Below are 20,936 nucleotides of genomic sequence, written 5' to 3' on the forward strand. Positions count from 1 at the left end.
GGATTGTGCAAACAAAATCCTATCAAGCCTGACCTACAGTTTCTGGCTATATTCACCTAAATCCCTAACTACAACCATGCTCCTTTGTTGAACTCAGCCTTGTAAGGCTGCAGACTCAGAAGGTCAGTCTGCTGCCCTGAGGCTTCCTGTAAGGGATGAGGTGACAGCAGGGGGAAAAGAAATCTGACCGTGCCTCTCCTCCTCCCTCTAACCCCAAATAAGCTAACAACTGAAAACCTAAAAGCCCAGCTGGTCTGCATGTCAGAGTGTCCTGTTTAAGCCTGATTCAGCTGGGCTGCACCTGGTTGCTGTTCAGCTGGGAGGGTCTCCCTGGGCTGATCCTGGCAGGGATTTACCCTTGGCTGAGGGTCTCACCCTAGGCACAGTGTGTTGTGGGGAGGCTGCTGGCTCTGGAAAGGAAAGCACCAAAGAAACACCAGCCAGGGAAGCAGCGTTCCTTACAAAACGGAAACATTTTCTATCTGTCCCCTAGGAGGTCGTGGAATGGCTACAAGTGCTTGGGCTTAATCAGAAAAAGTCTTTTGTCATCCTCATTGGAAGTGGTTACACCTTGAGCGTCAGCAGGTGGATGGGGATTTCAAAAGGCAAGTTCAGGTTTAATGTCAGAGCACACAGTTCCAGGGCGAGAGACTCATCTCCTCTGGGCTGGTGTTTACTGCATCAATCAAATTGCTCTGAATTCTCCCTGCTGTCTGTAAGATCACAATTTCTTGTAAATGTTTTTAGTAATCAGTCTGGCAAAATCCTAAGATTTCCTGTGTCTTGCTTCAATGCTCGGAATACTCAGTTCATGACCTATTTGTTAAAAATAATGGAAATTGGAATTTCTCGGGAATATATGTTTTGTTTAGTGCGTAAAAAAAACACTAGGATTTGTATTTCATTTATCTGCTCTAACCCTTTTCTGACAGTGTTATGGCTGAACTGCAGAAATGAAATTTCTGAAGAGAAAGTTTCAAGTTTAGGTCTAAAATTATTTTGACGCCCTTTTGTGGTTGCTCACCCATACTGCTTCTGCCACTGTAACAAAAATTGTAGCATGCCTTTCCTCTTTATTTATTTACATAAGACATTTAGGTCTAGTCTTCATGATTGAATTTAGCATCAGAGACAGAAAATTAGTAATATGCAAATCCTTAGCAACCCAGTGGTACAGCGTACCATTTTCCTTGTTTTTGGAAACCTTTAATATTGTTGGATGTATTAAAAATCTTCCTCAATATAGGCAAATTATTTAAAATGGTTAATAGTGCACTAAAAAAGTCTGTGTGAAGTCAACGGGAGAATCTCTGTGGGGTGAGGATATCCCTCCCTATTTTTTTAATCTCTTGGCTTTTGTGTAGGATATCTGTTACGCAATTTTTTTGACCATGGGCCACGTCCACTGTTAATATTCATGCTGGGGGAAGGCTGCCAGTGTAAGTCAGCTGAAGATCTGCTGCAGTGTGTACCTGGTACAAACAAAGTTACCAAGATGAAAAACTGAGCATGGGAAGCTTGTGATTCTGTTGACTCTTTCAAAAAGGCAATATGTAGCATCCCTTAGAAATCATGAGAAGTAATCAGAGGAATGTGTTACAAATCTGGTATTTAAGTTCAGACATTCATCTGGCTGTGTATGATGCTGGTTTAGATTGAAGACCTTGGTATGAATAGCAGACTGCAGTAAAACCTTGGAGATTTTTTAGTGACTTTTCAGGGAAATCCTGAAAATGTATTGGAAAATAAATTAGATTTAAATAATTAGAATAAAAAAAGTCAGACCTTTTAGCTGGATTGGACTTGTGACGCAACAGAAGAATGTTTTCATCCTTACCTGCTATTTTCAATGCCTTTTTTCCCCAAAATACACTTTGAGTTGAAACTGAGCACGTACATTTTCTGTTAAGAAGCAAATATGTCTCGAGAAAATGTGTTTTGATTTGGTTTGCTTGGTATTTTGAAAATAAAAGAGCATATAAATGCTGGTTTTAATCAGCTGAGACTTTGTGCATTAACGCATTTCTGAGCGAGTGAAGTATAAAACGTTCCCGAGCGCACTCTGCATGGGTAGAGCCTGTGGTTTGGCCAGAGACTTCCTAGTCAAACAGAGTATGCCTTAGCTGTTCACGACAAATATTGTGCACCTTTCTCTGATGTATTAATGGGTAGGAGGCTGATGAACTGCATGTTTGATTTACTGGTGCACTCTCTGTATTTTTATGTTTCGGAGTTGTTTCCTCTGTCTCGTAAAGTGCCACAGGTTGCTCTTCCCATGTTAGTCAGAAAAAGCATACAGACTTTTATCAGCTTAACAGTCAAATGTTAACAGTAATTACAGCACTCGGAGCATCAAGTATTACAATAATTCATTTTAATAACACGTTTATTAGGTCATAACAACAACTATAAACATAAGTACCATTCAGCTCTTTGCAGATATATGAACTTACTAACATCAAATCTTTACCAGAATCACGTATTCTTACAGGGGTCCCAGACACAACATTAACTTTATTAAGCAAAAGTTCATAAATAGTAAAAAGGTCCTCTGTTTCACATTGCAGCGTTCCTCAAGCGTGTTTGTACAAGTTTGGAGTATCTTCTCCAAATCTATGTGTCATAAACTTCCTTAGCTGTTTTAACAACCATAGAGATGATTTTTTTTTTGCCTGCAGCAAAGCCTTTTGTCCTTGAGCAATCTACAATTAGTACTGCTCTCGGCAGACATGAAAGTTCGTTTCTCAAATGAAAGTGGTGATGAAACACAATACAATAGTATCTGCTCATAGTTTGCCTACACACTCTGCCCTCATTATAAATCTTTCAGTTCTAACACTGTCTCCCAAGAACGATATATCTCCCTTATATCAGTTCTTTATTTGCACTACCTCTCTTTGAAGATCTTAAAATGGTTGACTTGCAGCAATGGAGATATTATACTCAGGGTGGAGTGTGTTTACAGTCAGTTCTTTTCCGTTTTAATATTTACACAGCATTTTTTTAAGGTTGCTACAATTATGAATCATGTATGTTGACATACATTTTCTGAAATGTTCACAGTGCAGTATTTTGTGGCCTAACCAAACTTTGTAAATGTCATTAAAAATAAACTTTTTTTTTAATATAAAAATAGAATACTTTATGCGTTTACACCAACAAACCCAGTTCTATCCTATACTAAACAAGCTATACAGTAGTATGCACAGAATTCCACAGGAACAGAAATGACATGTGATGTTTGCCCTAAAGCTATAGTACTCTTCCCTAACAAATTAAAGTTTTATTTACCATCTCTTTTCAAAATTGTTTTTCTGGTCATAATTTAGAAATAAAAGTAGGTATCATAATTCACTGGGTTTGTGATCCAAGAAGAGGCTAGGGGGGCTGAAAGCTGTTTCTTCTTTTGATTGGTCTTCTCAGCTCTTGCCGGCTGGCATAAAGAAGTTACCAACATTCCTGCTACGGCAGTGTCTTTTTAGGTCAGGGCTGGCTGCAACGCCTCCGCTCCTTACTCACCTTTGGCGGCAGCTCCACCCAAGGGTAGGTGGCAGAGCTTCAGCTGCTCGCCATGTGACTTACTAGACAGCAGCTCCATAAGGTTGCCAGCCTGGCTGTCTCCTCTTCCTCTCTAGAATAAGGCTGCCTGTATTACTACATCCCAAGGATTAGCCTGGCATTTAATATGGATGCCTCCAGGTTTTTATTCTCAGAGAGTGGTTAATTCTTTATTGAAAGAAATGGAGGCTTTGCATTTTTCAGCGAGAGATCTGTCAATATAGGCTGTTACTCAAGTGTTTGAATGTTGGAATGAAGTTGACACTAGGAATGCTTTAAGCTAGATGATTTTCCCTTCATTTTATGTACCGTCTGACTACACCAGAGGACTGGCAAGGCTGACGTACTTATTTTACAGCACACCGTTTTTTGCTGTTGATTTCTGTTAAGACATTTACCATGAGGCTGGCTCTCCTAGCTGTCCATGTTCTATGAAACCTCGTTGATATAGTGCAAAAATCCAAAGTTTGGACTGTGCGGAAGGAAAATACATTTTAAACTCTTGTAGCTCTCATTGTCTTAGCCTTTTGTGTGAAAACCATTTCTGCACCTCTCATTATCCTGTGATATGTAATATGTACATTAAAGTACATGCAACAGTAATGGACCTTCCAGCCGTACTTATTGGTATTCTACTTTCTCCTTCATGGCATTAATGATGAATCTTTGTTCTTGGGTCTGAGCACACATTAATGAGAGCTAGTGGGAACTAGCTCTGGATGGTGGCACACAACATTTTCATTTGGTAAATTGATGCAGTTGTCCAAATACTTGGAAATTACTGTGATGGTTTATAGAATCCCATAGCCTTAAACAATATGATAACATGTCCTTGTACTAGTGCAACTTGGGCAGTAACATAAACATGTGCAACAGTGTTCTCACAAAGACCGGGCAGTAAAAACTAGTGGACAAAATGTTTTGCTTTTTGTTCATACAACTAAGAATAGATTTTCCTCTATTTCAGACATACCCGTCATGTGTCAACATCCATGTCTGTGTTGTCTTGTGATGATAAAAGAGAAGGATAGGGAGCAATGCACTTCATGTTGACGTAAGTAGCATTGACATGAACGTAGTGTTCCCCAATAAAAGTGGAGAAGATTGTTGATATTTTTGATACAAGTTCAGAAAATGCTGGACGCATCTCAGGTTCTGGATGCCAGCACTTCAGCATCACTTCATACCTGTCATTCAGATAAAAGAAGTGTTCCATTATGAAATCATGTAAAAAGGAAAAAAAAAAACCAACCTTTTTCCTCCCACAGTCTCACTTACTATAATATCAGAATCAGCAGCATTTGCAGAAGGCTTTGCAAACTATTTACTTACAGTGGGTCGGGGCAGTATTCAGGTTGTAGCAGCCTTCTTCCTTGTAATAAGTAAACAGTTATATCAAAAGAATTTACATCAGGATAAGGTGGTGCCCCTCTTGTCATAAGTTCCCATAACAACACACCAAAGGACCACTAAGAAAACAAAGAAATAAATAATAAGTGATAGGGTTGGAGAGCTTTACATTTCAGTTTTAGAAGATGGTTGGACAGATTTCAGCATTCAAATGCATGGATTTTCCCTTTTGGAAAGTTGTTTTACTTCATTCAGTTTTCTTTTAAGTGGGCTAATAAATGCTGTAAGGACTTGAGGAGCCACTTACATTACAGCCAGGGAAACTCAACTAAGTGAATGAAAGAAAATAAAAGCCTATAGGCCTGCTACTTAGCTGGTATAATTTGGCAGACCTCTCTTGAGGCTAATGGAGCTCTGCCAATTTACATGAGCTGATGATCTGACTAACCCTGTGTAAATACATACTGAAGAGAATATACGTGGTGAAAATTCTATGCATCACAGGCTATTTTGAAGCTGGATGGAAAGGAGAGCTAAAATACAAAGTGATCCGGCCAACTAATGACTTCATCTTATAATTTTTTCTTCATAAATGGCCAGATAATACTTGAGATTGCTGTAGGCAGTCAGCAAGTATTTCTAAAGCAAATAAAGTCTTTTTGAGAACTATTAAATTTTACGAGTGTCAAAGTTAACCTGTTTTGTCAAGCTTTCCAGAGCCCCTCCTGTAGCAGGGTTCAGCTCCAACTTGGCTTCTTGCAATGTCCTTAGTTTCCCTTGGAGTGGGATTAAACTCCTAATTCTTTCCTGAGCAGTAACAGATGATCAGGTCAACAACTTGTTGCTTTGCAATTGGTACAAAACCCCTTTCTGGATGTAGAAACAGTCTCTTATTCTTATGTGAACTACAGTTAGATTCAAATATAAGTTTTGGTTTGGAGTTAGTCCATTCATTAAATACTGGAGAGATGCCTCAGGCAATGTAAGAGAAATTAAGAGGTGATACAAATATGTTTGTACATTACCACATCTGACTTTGTTGTGAACTTCTGAGTTTGTAAACTTTCTAAAGCCATCCATTTCACCGGCAGTTTAGCTCCTGTTTTATTGTGCACACTGTAGTATTCTTTATCATAGACATCTCTAGCAAGACCAAAATCGGCAACCTTGACAGTGAATTTTTCATCCAACCTAGAGAAATGACAAAAAGAATTATCTGCAGCTGAGCAGATGAGATTTACAGTGATGGTGGATTATAATGAGTGACTCACATTTTAGAGACCGTGACTTTGGAAGGCAGTACTTTATCTTGGATCTATTAACTCATGTAACAGTGAAACAAAAAGAGCAGCAAAGTATATTTGACACCCATTTAACACAGTGAATGAACTCAGGAAATTACTGATATTGTTTTCATAATATAATTTGAATTACAGTTCTTTTAAAACTATTGCTCTGTATAACAAGATTTTTGCTAATAGCCTATACATCCTGATTGAGTGCTACATCATTTCTTCCACAGCTGTTTCTTCTCCCGTATCCTTAGAAACCTCTCATTTTTATTGCCAACTCAAGGCATCACCTTTCCTATTCACTCTCAATTTTGATAAGGAAGGACCCATCATTATCTCAGTGACTGCCTGTATATAATAATGTAGTCCTGTAACTAAGGCTGTGTTTGGTGTCTGTACTAGGAAAGAATGGTGGCTAAGGAAAGTTCTGCTGAGGTTACAACTCAGACATACCAGATCTCCCTAGCTTTGCTCTGCCTAAGCTTGTGTTTGTCCTGATAAGCTGTATCACTGTCAGAAAACAGATGGAGGATGGGTGTTGGCATGCTTAAGCCTATCCTTCTTTATATGTGCAGACTTAGCGACAGCAAACACCTGCTTTTGGGCTTCTTTACACAATCACACAATTACAGAATGGGTGAGGTCGAAAGGGACCTCTGAAGATCATCTAATTCACCACCACCACCACCTCCTCCGCTCAAAGCAGAGTCAGCTATTGCAGGTTGCCCAGGACCATGACCAGTTGGGTTTTGAATATCTGCAAGAATGGAGACTTCACAACCTCTCTGGGCAACCTGTGCCAGTGTTCAGTCCCTTACAATAAAAGCATTTCTTCATACGTTTAAATGCAATTTTCTCTATTTCAATTTGTGCCCACTGCCTCTTGGCCTGTCCCTGGGCACCACTAAGAAGAATCTGGCTTCATCTTCTTCACTCCACTGTATCAGGTATTTATACACATGGATAAGATGCCCCTGAGCCTTCTCCAGGCTAAACAATCCCGTCTCAGCCTCCATACGTGGCATTTCCCTGTCTTGAATTTATGAGATTTCTGTCTGGACAACTCTCTGGTATATTGAAGTCCCTCTGAATGGCACACAACCATCTGCTGTGCTTACTGATGTAATAACTAAACCAATATCTGTGAAGGGAGTAGGAGGGAACTTTGATGAGTCAACAAGGGACAGTTTATGTCATAGCAGCTTCCCGCATCTCTTCTGGGATAGTGGAATAGAGTCAAGAGTCCACAGGACTGTGCACGAGCATGCACCCTTTGAAAAAGAATAAGAAATTTGATGTCACAGGTGAATAATCTTTTTGCAGCCACAGTTCCAGATTATGACGTGCTAAAAATAAACTAACATTTAATCCTGTACCTCATTAATTCACAACATAGGTGATGAATCAGCATAATGGTATCGGCAACTCCTGTATCAGTCTTTGTGTGAACTGAACTGTCTGGCTACCCAGACACTAGTAAGATTCTTTGCATGCTCTAATTTTTTAATGTTAATTTATGTGTGCAATTGAGCCAAAGTAAGCTCATACTCATGTAATGAAAGATTACTGTCAGTAAGTCTCACTGGTGTTTCTTTGTGTTCCTGTTTTTCTCACAGTTCCCCTGTGTTTCTCTCGCTCCTGCTAGGTGCGGCAGCAGAGATGTGCTGCTTCTGAAGAGGCTGGGTGGAAGCACAGCAAGTTGAGACAACAGCAGTTTAACTTCCCTTAGGAGATGCCTTTTAAACACCCTAACCAATGACTTTGAGAGACTACACCTTCACCTCAGCTTTTCTTATTTCCCACACTCAAAAAAAAGCTTGTGTAAGAAGTGAGCCCTTAGCAAGCTGAGTGGCTCATCAGTATGCAAGACAAACATCAGTATAATTATGGAACAATGAAAAAAACATCCTATTTTGACTAAAAAAGGAGAATCCTGGAAACTTTCATTTACCTCATCTCATTGTCTTACACAGAAGAGCGTGATAGCATGGCTGGAATTAGATGTTTGTACTTACATACAGTTTCTTGCTGCCAAATCTCTATGGACAAACTTTTTGCTTGCAAGGTATTTCATCCCTTTTGTGACCTGAAGGCCAAATCCAATTAAATCTTTTACTGTTGGGTTCTGTAAAATACAAACATTTGTGATACAATCAATGCAGAAGCCCAAGGAGCAGACTGTTTTTTCGCTGTGACTCTCAGTTTTTGACACACCTATCTTGCCACCAGAATGATCACGACAGGTTGGTACTTGTAGTAAAACTGGTGTAAGTTTAGGTCAAGTTCTCACCTCCAGTAAGAAAATGTGCTTTAAGAAATCAAAAAAAATTACAGACTCCAGAAGAGTGGAGTTTGCAGCATAAGCAGCATGACAGGGGCTGGGAAGTGGAACAGTGTGCTGAAACCTCAACATCACAGCTGATACACAAAATTCACATTTATGAACTTAGAGTAATAGCATGTAACTCTGTAGAAGGTGCTAACAATGAACTTGGAGCTCATCAGCTGGAAACGACCAAGAAAGGAGAGAGTCCTATTTGGGGCAAAATAAGTACAAGCCATCATCAATATGATGCCACGGAAAAGGCAAATGAGACCTTAGCAGTTACCGGAGGAAGATTTTCCACACATATTGGTAACTCTTTTGGCTGGTGTACAAGGTGAGATCTTACTGAAAATGTTAAATATAGAAATAAATATAAACATAAACCTGTAATTCTTTTATCCAACATCATGACTTGTGATGTAATAGTATGGTCCAACAGATTTTTGTGTTGTTGCCATTGCTCCATGTAATTTTCTTCTGTGGAACAATCCTGTTCAACTGTTGTGTTATTCTGTTTATTTCAGGAAGGACCATGGCACTATTCACAGACAAGATCCCTGGTGCTTGTAGAATGAAAGAAACTGAAAAGGGAAGAGGCTCCTACCTCAGAAAGCTTGATTCCCCCAACAATTTTTCAAGATGCATTTTTTTTTAAATTTTACTGGCTATTGTTGATTGCCATAGAGGTAGGGATGAAATCCCATTGGCTCAGAAGTCACTTTATATTGTCCTACCACTGTGAAATGAGTGGAATAGTACAGTATAAAGTGGGCTTACACTACCTGAGGCAAGACGTGGGGTGTCATACTTGAGAGAAAGCAGTGAGGCACGTTTGAGAAATTTGCAGTCTTTCAATGAAAATTGGGAAAAACTCTGATAAGAGAGTACTCATTGTTTGTATAACAATTGCTGTTTTTCTCTCTTAAGAAGAAAAAATATTGATAATAACGGGACTGTGACACCCTCTAGCTGGATGTGAAGATCCCATACCTAGAAGTTGGAAGAGCAGATGGTGATGACTGACACAGCTGTGCTGAAGTCAACAGAGATATGCCAGTTTAAACCAGCAGATGGTTGGGCCCCTTGACTTAGATCCCATAAACACATTTGTTTATAAAGAGGTTTATGGATGGGAAATGAGAAATACTTATTGCTGATAATTTCTGGGAAACATTCTAGAGAGGAATTTGAGGGGGAAGGGAAGGAGTGGCAGCACTGTGGTTGGGCTCGGTGCCAGCCTAAGCAAGTGCTAAAGGCTGAGGTGTAGTAACAGCAGCAAGTTATAGACGTAATGTAATTATCAGAGCTTATAACCTGTGGTGCTGGAGCATGGCGTGGCTAGACTTGCATTACTGTTTTGTAGACCTCACCATGTACTTACGTGAGTCTCATCCCTAATGAAGTTTCGAAGATCTCCGTGTTTCATGTATGGAAGAACGACTAAGGGGGATCCTTCATTGGGCAAACAGATTCCCAGGAGCGACAGAACATTGGGATGAGTGAAATCTTTCATGATTATTCCTTCTTTCAGAAACTGAGCTACTTCTTCCAGGTCTGTAATCCCTGATAAATCCAGTAATAACATGAATTAATTAAAAAAAATCCAAACAAACTACAGTTCATTTCTCTACAGCATGTCATTGCACAACAAAGTGATAATGAGAAGCTACAAACATGCTCCCCACCTCCCATATTACAAATAGGTTATGATGTGCATCGGTTTTCTTAAAATGACCAAATACAGTTTGTTGGTGATTTTAATTCCATTTCTCCTTTTCTTATGAATTATTTAGAACTGAATAACAACACTTGAGTAAAGTCTTTACTAAATGCTGTTATAGTCTCTTTCTGTTTTTCCAGCAGCTTTGCCTGCTCTTTAGCAATTTAACTTCCAAAACCAAATCTTCAGTAGTCAATAGAATTAAAAATGACACTGCCTTTCCCTCGTTTTCCTCTGTCCTTTCCTTTGTAGAGGAAATACATGGGCATTTCATTTGATGCATAAATATATACCAATGCCTCCTGTTAATCTGAAGTCTTTGGAATTGCTCCAGAGATAAGTCCGATCCAGCTGCAACTAAAAATCTTTATTTATGAAAGTACACTTCACTGTAATTAATTAGTTCACCCCAGTTATCTTTGGAATTGTGCTAATGTCTCACTATTAAACATGTAACTCACTATTCAGTGACTTCACAGCACAATGAATTTTCCTGCCATCGTTATCCAGCAATGTCCCATGGTATACACACCCAAAATGTCCTGTGAAAAAAATGAGAAAGACTAGCTTTAATAAGTAAAATTAGCTTTCTGGTATTTTCCACTGGGTACCAGTTATGCATTAAGAAAGTGATCACACTCCATTTCTGTCCAATTCCCAACACTTCATAACTAACACATAAAACTATCATTACATAAAACCATCATTACATAAAATGAAAACTCTGTTTGCAGCATAATTGATATTTCTTGACCTAGCTGGAGAGTATAAATAATGACAAGGCTGGCGCCACAACAGCTTCATACTCTTGTAATGACTATGCACACAAAAATCATGTCAGCCCATTCCCACCATACTCTCCCGTTAGACAGATGTCAAAGGATGGCACTGGAAGGCACAGGGAAGCAGTTAGAAGGAACTGACATGACCACTGGATCAGTGGTTCCCAGTGGTCTGCAAGCCCATGCTAAGTGGTCCACTGGATTGTACAGCCTCGATGCATCTTCAGTGTGAAGTTCCATAAGGAGGGTCACTGTGGGCTTACAGTCTCTCAGGTCTTGCTCTTCCATGGAAAATGTTGAGTGTTAGAAGTGGTGTGTTGGCCAGGAACGGTTTGGGAGTTGCTCTACCCATCACAGACTGACCGCATCACTAGGCAGCAGTCTATGGTCTCTGCTATGGCCTAGTTCCTAGTGCAAAATATCACTAAAAGATGATGAGCGAAGTTTGCCTTCTTGCTGATGATCTAAGTAGTGAAATAAGCTGCCAGGGACACAGAAATCCTTCCTGATCCTGTGCTTTCCCATCAAGCAGATGGGGTAGTCTGCAGAGTGGGGAAACCTACTATGAGAAGTCAGCTTGACCTATTTGGGACACACAGAGAACTTTGAGCTCCAGGCACATGCATTGATTTATCCAAATCAAATTATGTACATGTAATGGTGGCTTTCCTTCACAGATGTACTATTTACTGGACACTTTTGAAATATTAATATTTTCAGTTAGAAAGCAAGATAGGTTTTTTTTGTCAAATGTGAGTTATGCAGAGAACAAGACTATCTGATTAATTCTACTAGGTTCCAGTCATAAGTGCTGGTCAGAGCCCAGTTGGCTTTGCATTTGGCTTGGGGTAAAATTAATACAAAGTTTGTTTTATAAAAGCAACTAAAATCCCATCAGACCACAGCTTGTTTGGAGCCTGGGCACAAATCCTAAAGCTTGGATTGGGTGTGTCTGAAATATTTTTGGGTTTGGCCCATTCCTAGTTATGGAGGAGAAAATGAAAAAAGTTAATTGTATCGGTGTCATTCGTGATATTTTTCAACATTTAAAAAATGGGAAATTACTTGGCCCTTTCTGAAACAAGAAAGAAAAGAAAAAGGCCCACCCTTGCTTTAGGGATGATGAATTGTAATACATGGAAGGGAAACACATTGACTGTTTGATTTGTGGCTATTTTCCTGCAAAGAGGCATTAGGAATATCATTTATAGCCAAATTTTTATCAGTATTCTGATACTCAACAAGAGACCTCTTATGCATGATCTGCAGAAGAACTGAAAATCCAGTTTCTACTTGGGTTGCTAATAAGTACTTAATAGTACAGATTTTAATAAATGCTGCTAACAGAAATAGTGGCTTGGGCTATGAAAGAAGGAAGGAACCTGCTTACAGAGATGTAGAGGAATAGGGATGATGGGAGAAAGTCAGAAAAATAGGGAACTCGCTATATCAGGGACAAAAAGGGAAGTGAATCAGGAGCTATGCATTGCTGCAGCTGGGAAGAGAAAGGAATGAGGGGGGGACGGAGAGCCTTCAGCAGGAGGAAACAGTGAATTCCTCAGAGCTGGAGGAAACTTGTGGAGGAGAAAGGGGTGTGTGCATTTCACCTGGCCCATGGGGACTTTTACTGAATACACTAGTGACTGCAGCAGTTTTCTGTGTCGTGTGGCAATCCTGCCAGCTCTCAGGCTCCGAGTTCAAGATCGCTGGTGCCCACGCCTCGGCACCCCCTGCCATTTAGACATGTGCCTTAGGCTTGTACAGTATTCTGTGGCAGCCTCGCTCCTGCTCTGAAGCCTTGTGGATCAGAAGCCCTGCCTGAGCAGTGCAGTAAGAGGTAAAAAGCTTGAAAAACCTCTGTGTAGAGACCTTGTTCAGAATGGTCTATAACAGATGGGTGTGCAAAAAGAACAGCAGTTTGCAAGGTAAGAGTTGTGGTACCCACCTCTTCCTATTACTTCACTGAAGTGCACAATCAGGCTGTCAGCGCCAATAACCACATGCTGCACTTCTTTGACCAGGTCGGGATTTAAGGCGCTGATGTCAATGTGGACATTAGTTTGGAGAAGTGGACTCGCTAAATCTGCTTCTCCGCTAGACAGAATTGGGGAGAGGTCAGAGTGAGGATACTGGGCAGGTCTGCACGATCCATTCTGAGACATGCTTGGAAACTGATCTGCAAGATGAACAGAAACTGTTATAATCCTTTCAGACTTCTCCTCGGAAAATGAAGAGCTTTATTTCATTGGTGAGCAAAGGTTTTGAGTTTATCAGTTTGGAAGTGGCTTGGCTTTGCAGAAGTTTTGGTCACAAAGGGAAAATGAAAATATGCATTGCTAATCTGCCAAACTCCAGGAAAACTATGTCACTAGAAACCTATGCTTGTCTCAGCTCTACTTTCATGAAAGTAAATGGCAAAACTTCCACTTTTCTGAGAGGATGGAATGAAGCCTTGTCACTTCTTGCGAAGCGCAGGTTATAGCATTTCTAGTAATTGGGAGTGACAAGAGTAAAATGTAGAAGTGACAGCAATATGGGAGGAGGAAGTACTGAAAAATAAAAAACATGAAACCTTTTATTATTGTCATGTTCTAATTTGGCAGGGAACTTCACATTTCATGAAGGTTTCCAAACTGCTGGTGACTAGCTATATTTATCCAATGGTAAATATTCAACCAGGGAAATGCCTAGAGGTGATTCATATCCTGTAACTGCTGAAGATAATACAGTTGGTGCTACTCATGAAAATAACATGAGCCGGCTGATTTAAAATAGCAGAAATTAAAATGTTTCAGTCAAGCAAGGAGTATTTATTTGAGAAAATTATTTTTGTCAACAGCATGTTGTTCAGGTGTTTTAAATTGCTTTTGTTTAAAAGATTTTTCTTCTAGCATTTCTTGTAATAGAATCAAGGAACTAAGTTTAATTGACACCCATTTCACTCTGGAATGATTCCAGTGGAGTCAATGAGCAGAATTTAGCCCAGGGTCAAAAAGTAAAAAAAAGGGAATAAATTTAACAACAGAAAATATCAGACATTATCACAAAGAGTAAAAGGTGTTGTACAGACACGCTTTATATATTTATGTATAAAACTTGGGAAATTTTCATATAGGGCTCTTATCACTCTAGGTGCTGAGAAAAACTCAGTGCTGCTCTATCTAGAAGCAAAAATACAAACTCTTATATTAAAAAAGCCACATTCATGTCACCAAGGGCAAATATCTATTTAATAATCATGGTAAAATACTCTATCCATGGATGCAAAATAATTTTTACAGCTGCTGCAAATAAATCTGCATGTTTTCTAACGTTCCTGTCATTTTATTCTTTGACAGTAGTTGATGTGAACATTCCTACAGGAACATTAAATGAACGCACCTCCTTCTTGGGTGCGCTCTCTGCTGTGCTTTGCCAGTGCACAGGGGCCCCAGGACCACTGCAGATTTACCTTCCACCAAGGATCTTTGCATAGTTTTGTCTCATGTACCACTTTCCCTTCTAACCAGTGGCACAGGTCTTCCTTTTCCTTTGGGAATCTTTCAATCAGGAAACTTCCTGTGCGAGCTGGTGGCAGCAATTAAAGAATCATAAAGGAAGCTCGGAACGGGCCCGGCTCTCAAACAGCTCCACAATGGGGAATCACAAAGGTGGAATAAGGATTTGGAGTGATTTCTATTGAGATGTATACAGCAGCACCTGAAATAGTACCAGACTATGCCTATACCAAGACTAACAAATACCTGTGATATCTCAAATATCATAATATGGTAACTCCTAATAGTTAAAGATTCTTTAATGGTAATCACAGAACATGGGCTCCACACGTCTTAAAGGACATGTTCAGCCTAAAGTGGTATGGTAAGTGCAGCAGAGTGCTCTTCTGGAGAATACCCAGTCTAAAATGGTGTTATAAAGCACAAAAATGTATTCAGCATAGGGTTATTCTTTGCTCATGCCGAGAGGCCTGAAAATGAACAGTGTGTTTTCTGAGACCAGCACCTCAGCACACATGGACCTCCACTCAATTTGTCATGGTTTTCACATCCCTTTAGCTTAATTTTTAAAATCAACATTTCTGCATCATACAATGTGCCACTTTATAGGAGGGGCATGAACAGACAAAAGAATATCAATTTACAAAACTCCACGTCCCATGTTGGGCCGACAGAACTGCTTTATAATGACTGACAGCATGAAGTCACCGAGACACACTAAACCTACAGCCACTCGATGCTATTCTAAAAATCACTTTTTTAAGAGTGGATTTGCGCACGGTGTGATGGACTTCATGATAACACAAAATCGTTATATCCGCTAGCTCCTAATAAATTGTGGAGCATGCTTACAGAGAATTTTTACTAATAGTATTTTATATATTCCTCCAACCTGAGTAAAAGTAAAAATCCTTTGCACCTTAATCTCGGGAAGCACCTGAGAAGCTCAGTTCAAACAGCAAGACTGTGAACATATGAAAGTCCCAAACAATGCCGCCACAGACAAACCAGATGAGAAATTGAAATTAAGATATTGATCAAAATAGCTATCATCTGAAGACATATTAAAAGCAAGATGTATAAAGTATCATCTGTACAGATTCATAATAGAGGGGCGTACCTTCTAGAAAAGTTGATCTGTAGTCTACAGATTCGCTTGAAACCATTTCTGTCGTTGGGCTTACACTCCTGGCGCTCACCAGCCTGTCCAGGTGAGGAGTGTGCACTCTGCCATCATAGCGCACCAGGTCACTTCCCAGATCTGAAGGGGGAGGAGAAAGAAATATTAGAAAACCCTCATGTTTACTGTGTGCCAACATTCATTGAGGTATTTATTTAAGTTTAGATGTTCTGCTCTGCTGGGAAGAGGGTTGGGTTGTTGCTGAAGCAGACGTGCAGGACCTGAACTTGAGCTATCTGTACAGCACAAGATTTGCTGTAACTTGTGTTAAAGCCCCACTCTTGGCCACACTGGAAAATCCAAGAGACCTTCAAAGCCTCTGGGGCCAGCTTCATGATCTGGCTGTGATACTGCATCAGAACAACACCTATACTAGCTCCCCTTCTCCTCCCCGATTGCGTGGTGCAGCAGTTCCTGCTGGAAGGCAACCCAGACATGGGGGCCAGAGAGGAGGCACACTCTGACCAAGTGCCTGATCTGGGTGAACAGGAGACCAGGACACCACAGCGCTCTGTCTCTTGCACAACTTAGGCACAGCTTGGAGGACTACAAGGCAACTGGATGAAGCTGAAGTACTCGTGATTCCACACATGCCATTTACTCATCCCCTCTTCCAAGGCTGATTGGGGAAGAGAAGTTACTAAGTTTTCCTAATAGCTCAGAGTTCCTCCAAAATCATTCTTCTTTAGGCATAGTGAGGCCCTTCACCCAGCTCAGGCAAGAGCCAAGGGCCGAAATGCAACTAAACATTGGACTTGATTGTGAAACCTCTGCTGACAGGTGTTACAACAGGTTACAACAAGGCATTGCATGGCAGTTAAGCAAAGCATAAATTGATGTTAGTTTTTAAAATCTAAGATATAATAGCAGAATTATTTGATGGAATTGACTATGATGGACCTTTAATTTGTTTTTTCTTCCTTCTCCAGAGGAAAAACACCAAAAAGATAAAAATTAAAACTGATGTTGAAACAACTCCAGCAATTAGTCCCGTGAAATTCTGATCTTGCCGGATCAGCACTTTTCCGATAACTGTTGACAAAACTTCTTGCTTCCACTGAAAAAAAACAAAGAAAAAAACCCAGTGTGATGATTTCAAAAGACAAGTAAGAAGGACATTATTAGTACTGAAGTATGAGCTGATATGTCCCACATGTGTTAAATCTTGATTTTGTGATGCTGTACTGTGGTAAGACACTGGCAGTGGAGAAATTGTTATATTGGTGTATGTGAAAGCAGATCTATATTTTTATGATTCATTACATGTCTTCAAGAGCTCTAATGGTGACACAGCTATGTATGTGCTACACCACACACACGGCACGCACTCACACATGCACTGTGGATAACAGGGTCCCACTGCTAGCAGATGTTAATTCAAAATGCTAAATTAATCCTTTTACTGAAGTGGTGCATGGAAATGTATGGGCTTATGGATATATGGGCTGAGATGTGTGTTAAAAAAAAACAGCCGAAATGTCTTTAATATGTGTCATTCTGGCTTAAATACACTGTAACATCACACTGTCTCTCTGTTGACAGCGTGCCTGCGTTTTAGTTCCCAAGGTCACGTGAGCCTGTCCCTTGCCAGCCTCTAACTTGTTGACAGTTTAAAGAAACAAAACAAAACAAAACAAACAACCCTCAAAATCAACAACCAAACAAACACCAAGCAGCTAACAGGGAAAAACTGTTCTAGGTCACACAGCACTAGCTCAGTCAGTTGGAATGCATTTGGCCATCTTTTCTCTTCCTCCTGTGGAATTCATTCCTCTGGGTACTGTAATGATGGATTTGCCCATCAAAAGAGCAAATTTTCTTCTTCGCTGGGCAGACTGCAATTTCTGAGGCTCCTTGCCAGTAAACAAGCAGAACCTTATTTAACCCCTTTATGTTGTGTTCTTTTCTAGGTACGAAATACATGTCACGCATATCTGTTTCTTGGAGGTTAAGGAAATACCACATAGCAGAACTGATTGAATGTCATGTCAGTCCCGGGTGCATATGTAAAAATACAAACAGGTACAGAATGCAACATGTGCACAGGTATTATATGAAACTAGGCATTTACAGGTCTGGGAAACATACACCAAAAGGAGAGCTGCATCTAATTTTATAGTTTGCCTGATGCATCCAAGAAATTTAATTTGTACTTTTCAAAATAAATTACTGTTAAAATAAATTAATATTTACTGTATTAATAAAGAAAATTAGTTATTACAATTTACTTAGATTTCAGTAGCACATAGGAATACCATGCATGGCCCAGGATCCTTTTGAGATGAATGCCATAAAGTAATAGAAAAAATAGATGGTCCCTGCTCCAAAGAGCTTACATAGACTTTGATCCTAATCACACTTACATGACTGGCAAAGTCTCCACTGTTTTCAGTGAATCAGAGGCACGAGCAGCGAATTTCATAGTTTAAAGGTAACTCCATTCTGCTGTGATTTTCCTTTTTTTATATTTAAAAAAAATACAAATACTGAAAGATTTGTGTCTTATTCTATGAATTAGTAGGTCAAAACTGTCTACAATTTAAATTTGCAATAGCACTCTGAATGACTCTAGTGAGACCACCTTTAGAACAACAGTGGAACTCAAACATTTGTCCTAAATGTCTGCGTCTTACAAGAAGAATTGAAATGAAATTATAAAAAACAGACAAAAAATTCTTTCAGAAAGTATCTGATCCTCTTGACTGCAGCAGAATTTTTTGCTGAAAAAAGGGCTTGTGAACTCCAACGTAAACCTAGTCCATTATAGCTTCCCATTCTTCCCCATATGTTTCCTCTTGTGTTTGGATTAATAGCTATCATTTTATTTCTGTGCTTAGTTAGAACCTACTTTGTGCCTAAGGCTCCAGAAAGTCTCTGTACAAACAGGTAATAACAATAATAATGATAATATTTCTTTTAAAATAGTCGATATTATTTGAGTTTCCATCCCAAACAAACAGGGATAGAGATATCTCCGTAAATACAGGCTTAAGCTTAAATTTAAAGTTTATAGGTTCAATAGTGACATTGGGAATGATAATAAAAATGGCATTAATATCTCATGTGTGGTGTAGCCGCCTCACCTCTATATTTAGCTCGCTGTTGGATTTCAGGAGGTCGCTGGGAACCGTACACAGAATTGATTCCGACTGCAGGAGGAGGTTTTCACAGCTTTTATTTCCAACTTTTAGCACCTCTCCTTTAACAGCTTCTGAATCAATATAATTTCCCTTCAAAAAAATAAAATCAGTTTCATATTACGTAGCCATCTCATAGAAGTTAAGGAGAAATCCTTTTATTACCTTGGAAAATGTTTTTAATGGAAAAACAATTGTGAAATTAATACTAATGGAAGTTTACATTGCCCTGTCAATATGCATGTATCAGATTTTCTCATGTAAATGGGAGTTTGACAGACAGGCCAAAGGGGGATGATGAAGTTTACAGATAAATCTGCTGCCACTAATACTCATACAGCCCGTACAGACTTCTAAAAATGTAAATGTCCGAGGGATAAACCCTGTTGGTCCTGTTTAGATTTTTGCATAATTTGCACAAGAAAGGACGCATTATGTGACCCTGTTGTTTGTAACAAACTGGCATTATATTATCCGCAAACTAAAGGCATCTCAAACATTTTGTTTTGCAAGTGGTTATGGGGGCCAGAGTGAAGCTTTCAAAAAGAACTAATTAATTATAATAATAAAAATGCACAAATCTGTTAAAATCACATTCCACAGACCAAAAAGGAACAAACCCTGGTATAGATGACAGCATGAAAAGTGCACTCCCTACTCAGAAAACCTGCTTTCACATCCCAGACTTGGATGAAATATTATTCCTTCTGGTATTGTGATAGTAGTGTCCAAAGGCCAAGTTCAGGATCTTTTGTGGTCAGGAGCGCATCAGTATTTAAGAAGCTGCCCTACCCCGTGTACAGCCCAGCTTAAGATGAAAGAACAGGCATATTAAGCGGGATTTAAAGGGGAGAAGGGAGGATGAGGAGTAGCACTAATACAGGCTATTTATGTGGGCTGGATGTGGGAGTTTTTCACAAGAAGGGAGGAAGGCGTCATGATTGACACTGCTATGAGGCCTTGTGTACTGGAAAGAAAACAAGAATCCCATTCTGAGGGGCAAAAAAATCTTACTTCAGCATGTTTTAGGTCTGCCACAAAATCAGACTGAGCCCTGGAAAATTGTAATAAACATATAGGAGAGCCAGTTTAACATCCTATTTTGACTGGCAAAGCCACACCCCAGGTGAGGGCTCTTTAATTGCTGGCCAAAAAGTCCATTTTGCACTCTATCTTCTGTCTACTTGGAGCCATTCTGTTTGGTGTTAATTAAGTAAATATTCAATGGGCCAGGGAGCATGTGATCGACTGCTTATTGCTTATTAGTATGGAGACTTGCTGCAGACTGTGAGCCGTTCATGTTCAAATCTTTCCTCTGAATGATGTACCTTGAAAGACCTGAATTTGAGACTCCATCTTCAGGATAAACATACTATCCTGGAGAGTGTGGGTGAGTGGCCTCTTTTTCTTCTACACCACATCTTAGAATTTTTCTTCACCAAAACTGATGCTTACCCAAAGGAAAAAAAATCATACTGATGTTTCCTAAGGTGGTCCTTAGCCAGTTATAATGAAGACAGTATTACTTATTTACTACCATTATATTGCCATTAATATATTATAGTTACAAATATATTCAATATAATATCTCAATAATAAAGAGTTTCAGAACTCTTTCAGCAGTAGTTTTGCTCTTCTAAGGACCACAAAATTTGCCTAAGATTTTAAGAAAAGGAGAAAACTGACTCCTGTGAGAACTGGGAAACAATATTTCCTATTTAAAATATTACCCCCTTCTTGCTGAGCAATGCTCTTGCATGCAAGCTGGAAAAGCTAGTTACTGGACTGAGTAGCTGTTGCAAACCAGTCCGATGGATCAACTACCTCACAACTTTAGAGAGATGGGAATAATTTGGGTGAAAGTCTAGAAGCAGTAGAAGGACCACAAACCAAGGCGTGGAAAGGTGTCAGAAGAATTTTTGAGGTTCCTAAGCAGAGCGGGTTGACTTGGGAAGAATGAGGAGTTACTGCAGCTGCAGAGCTTCCACTTCAGCTTGCTCAGAAATACCAGTTTTTCCATATTGCACTCTCTTGGACCAGACATTGAGAGAAATATACTTTTCTATGCAACGTGGAAGAAGATTGAAAATAGGG

General features: G+C 39.6%; 1 protein-coding gene across 2 annotated transcripts in view; it reads right to left on the bottom strand.

Annotated features, from left to right (window-relative positions):
- Positions 1-2,429: 2,429 nt before the first annotated feature.
- MET (MET proto-oncogene, receptor tyrosine kinase) overlaps positions 2,430-20,936 on the bottom strand; it is a 90,797-nt gene continuing 72,290 nt past the window's right edge. For both annotated transcript variants that reach the window (XM_068400785.1, XM_068400786.1), the window contains exons 12-21: positions 18,789-18,935; positions 16,606-16,762; positions 15,646-15,786; positions 12,974-13,204; positions 10,708-10,788; positions 9,908-10,089; positions 8,216-8,325; positions 5,934-6,099; positions 4,891-5,027; positions 2,430-4,745 (exon numbers count right to left, since the gene is read on the bottom strand). In XM_068400785.1, the coding sequence (XP_068256886.1) occupies positions 4,535-4,745; positions 4,891-5,027; positions 5,934-6,099; positions 8,216-8,325; positions 9,908-10,089; positions 10,708-10,788; positions 12,974-13,204; positions 15,646-15,786; positions 16,606-16,762; positions 18,789-18,935 (1,563 nt within the window). In that variant the 3' untranslated portion in view covers positions 2,430-4,534. The remainder of the gene's footprint in view (positions 4,746-4,890; positions 5,028-5,933; positions 6,100-8,215; positions 8,326-9,907; positions 10,090-10,707; positions 10,789-12,973; positions 13,205-15,645; positions 15,787-16,605; positions 16,763-18,788; positions 18,936-20,936) is intronic.

Source organism: Nyctibius grandis, chromosome 5 (assembly GCF_013368605.1).
Source record: "Nyctibius grandis isolate bNycGra1 chromosome 5, bNycGra1.pri, whole genome shotgun sequence".
Lineage (NCBI taxonomy): Eukaryota > Metazoa > Chordata > Aves > Nyctibiiformes > Nyctibiidae > Nyctibius > Nyctibius grandis.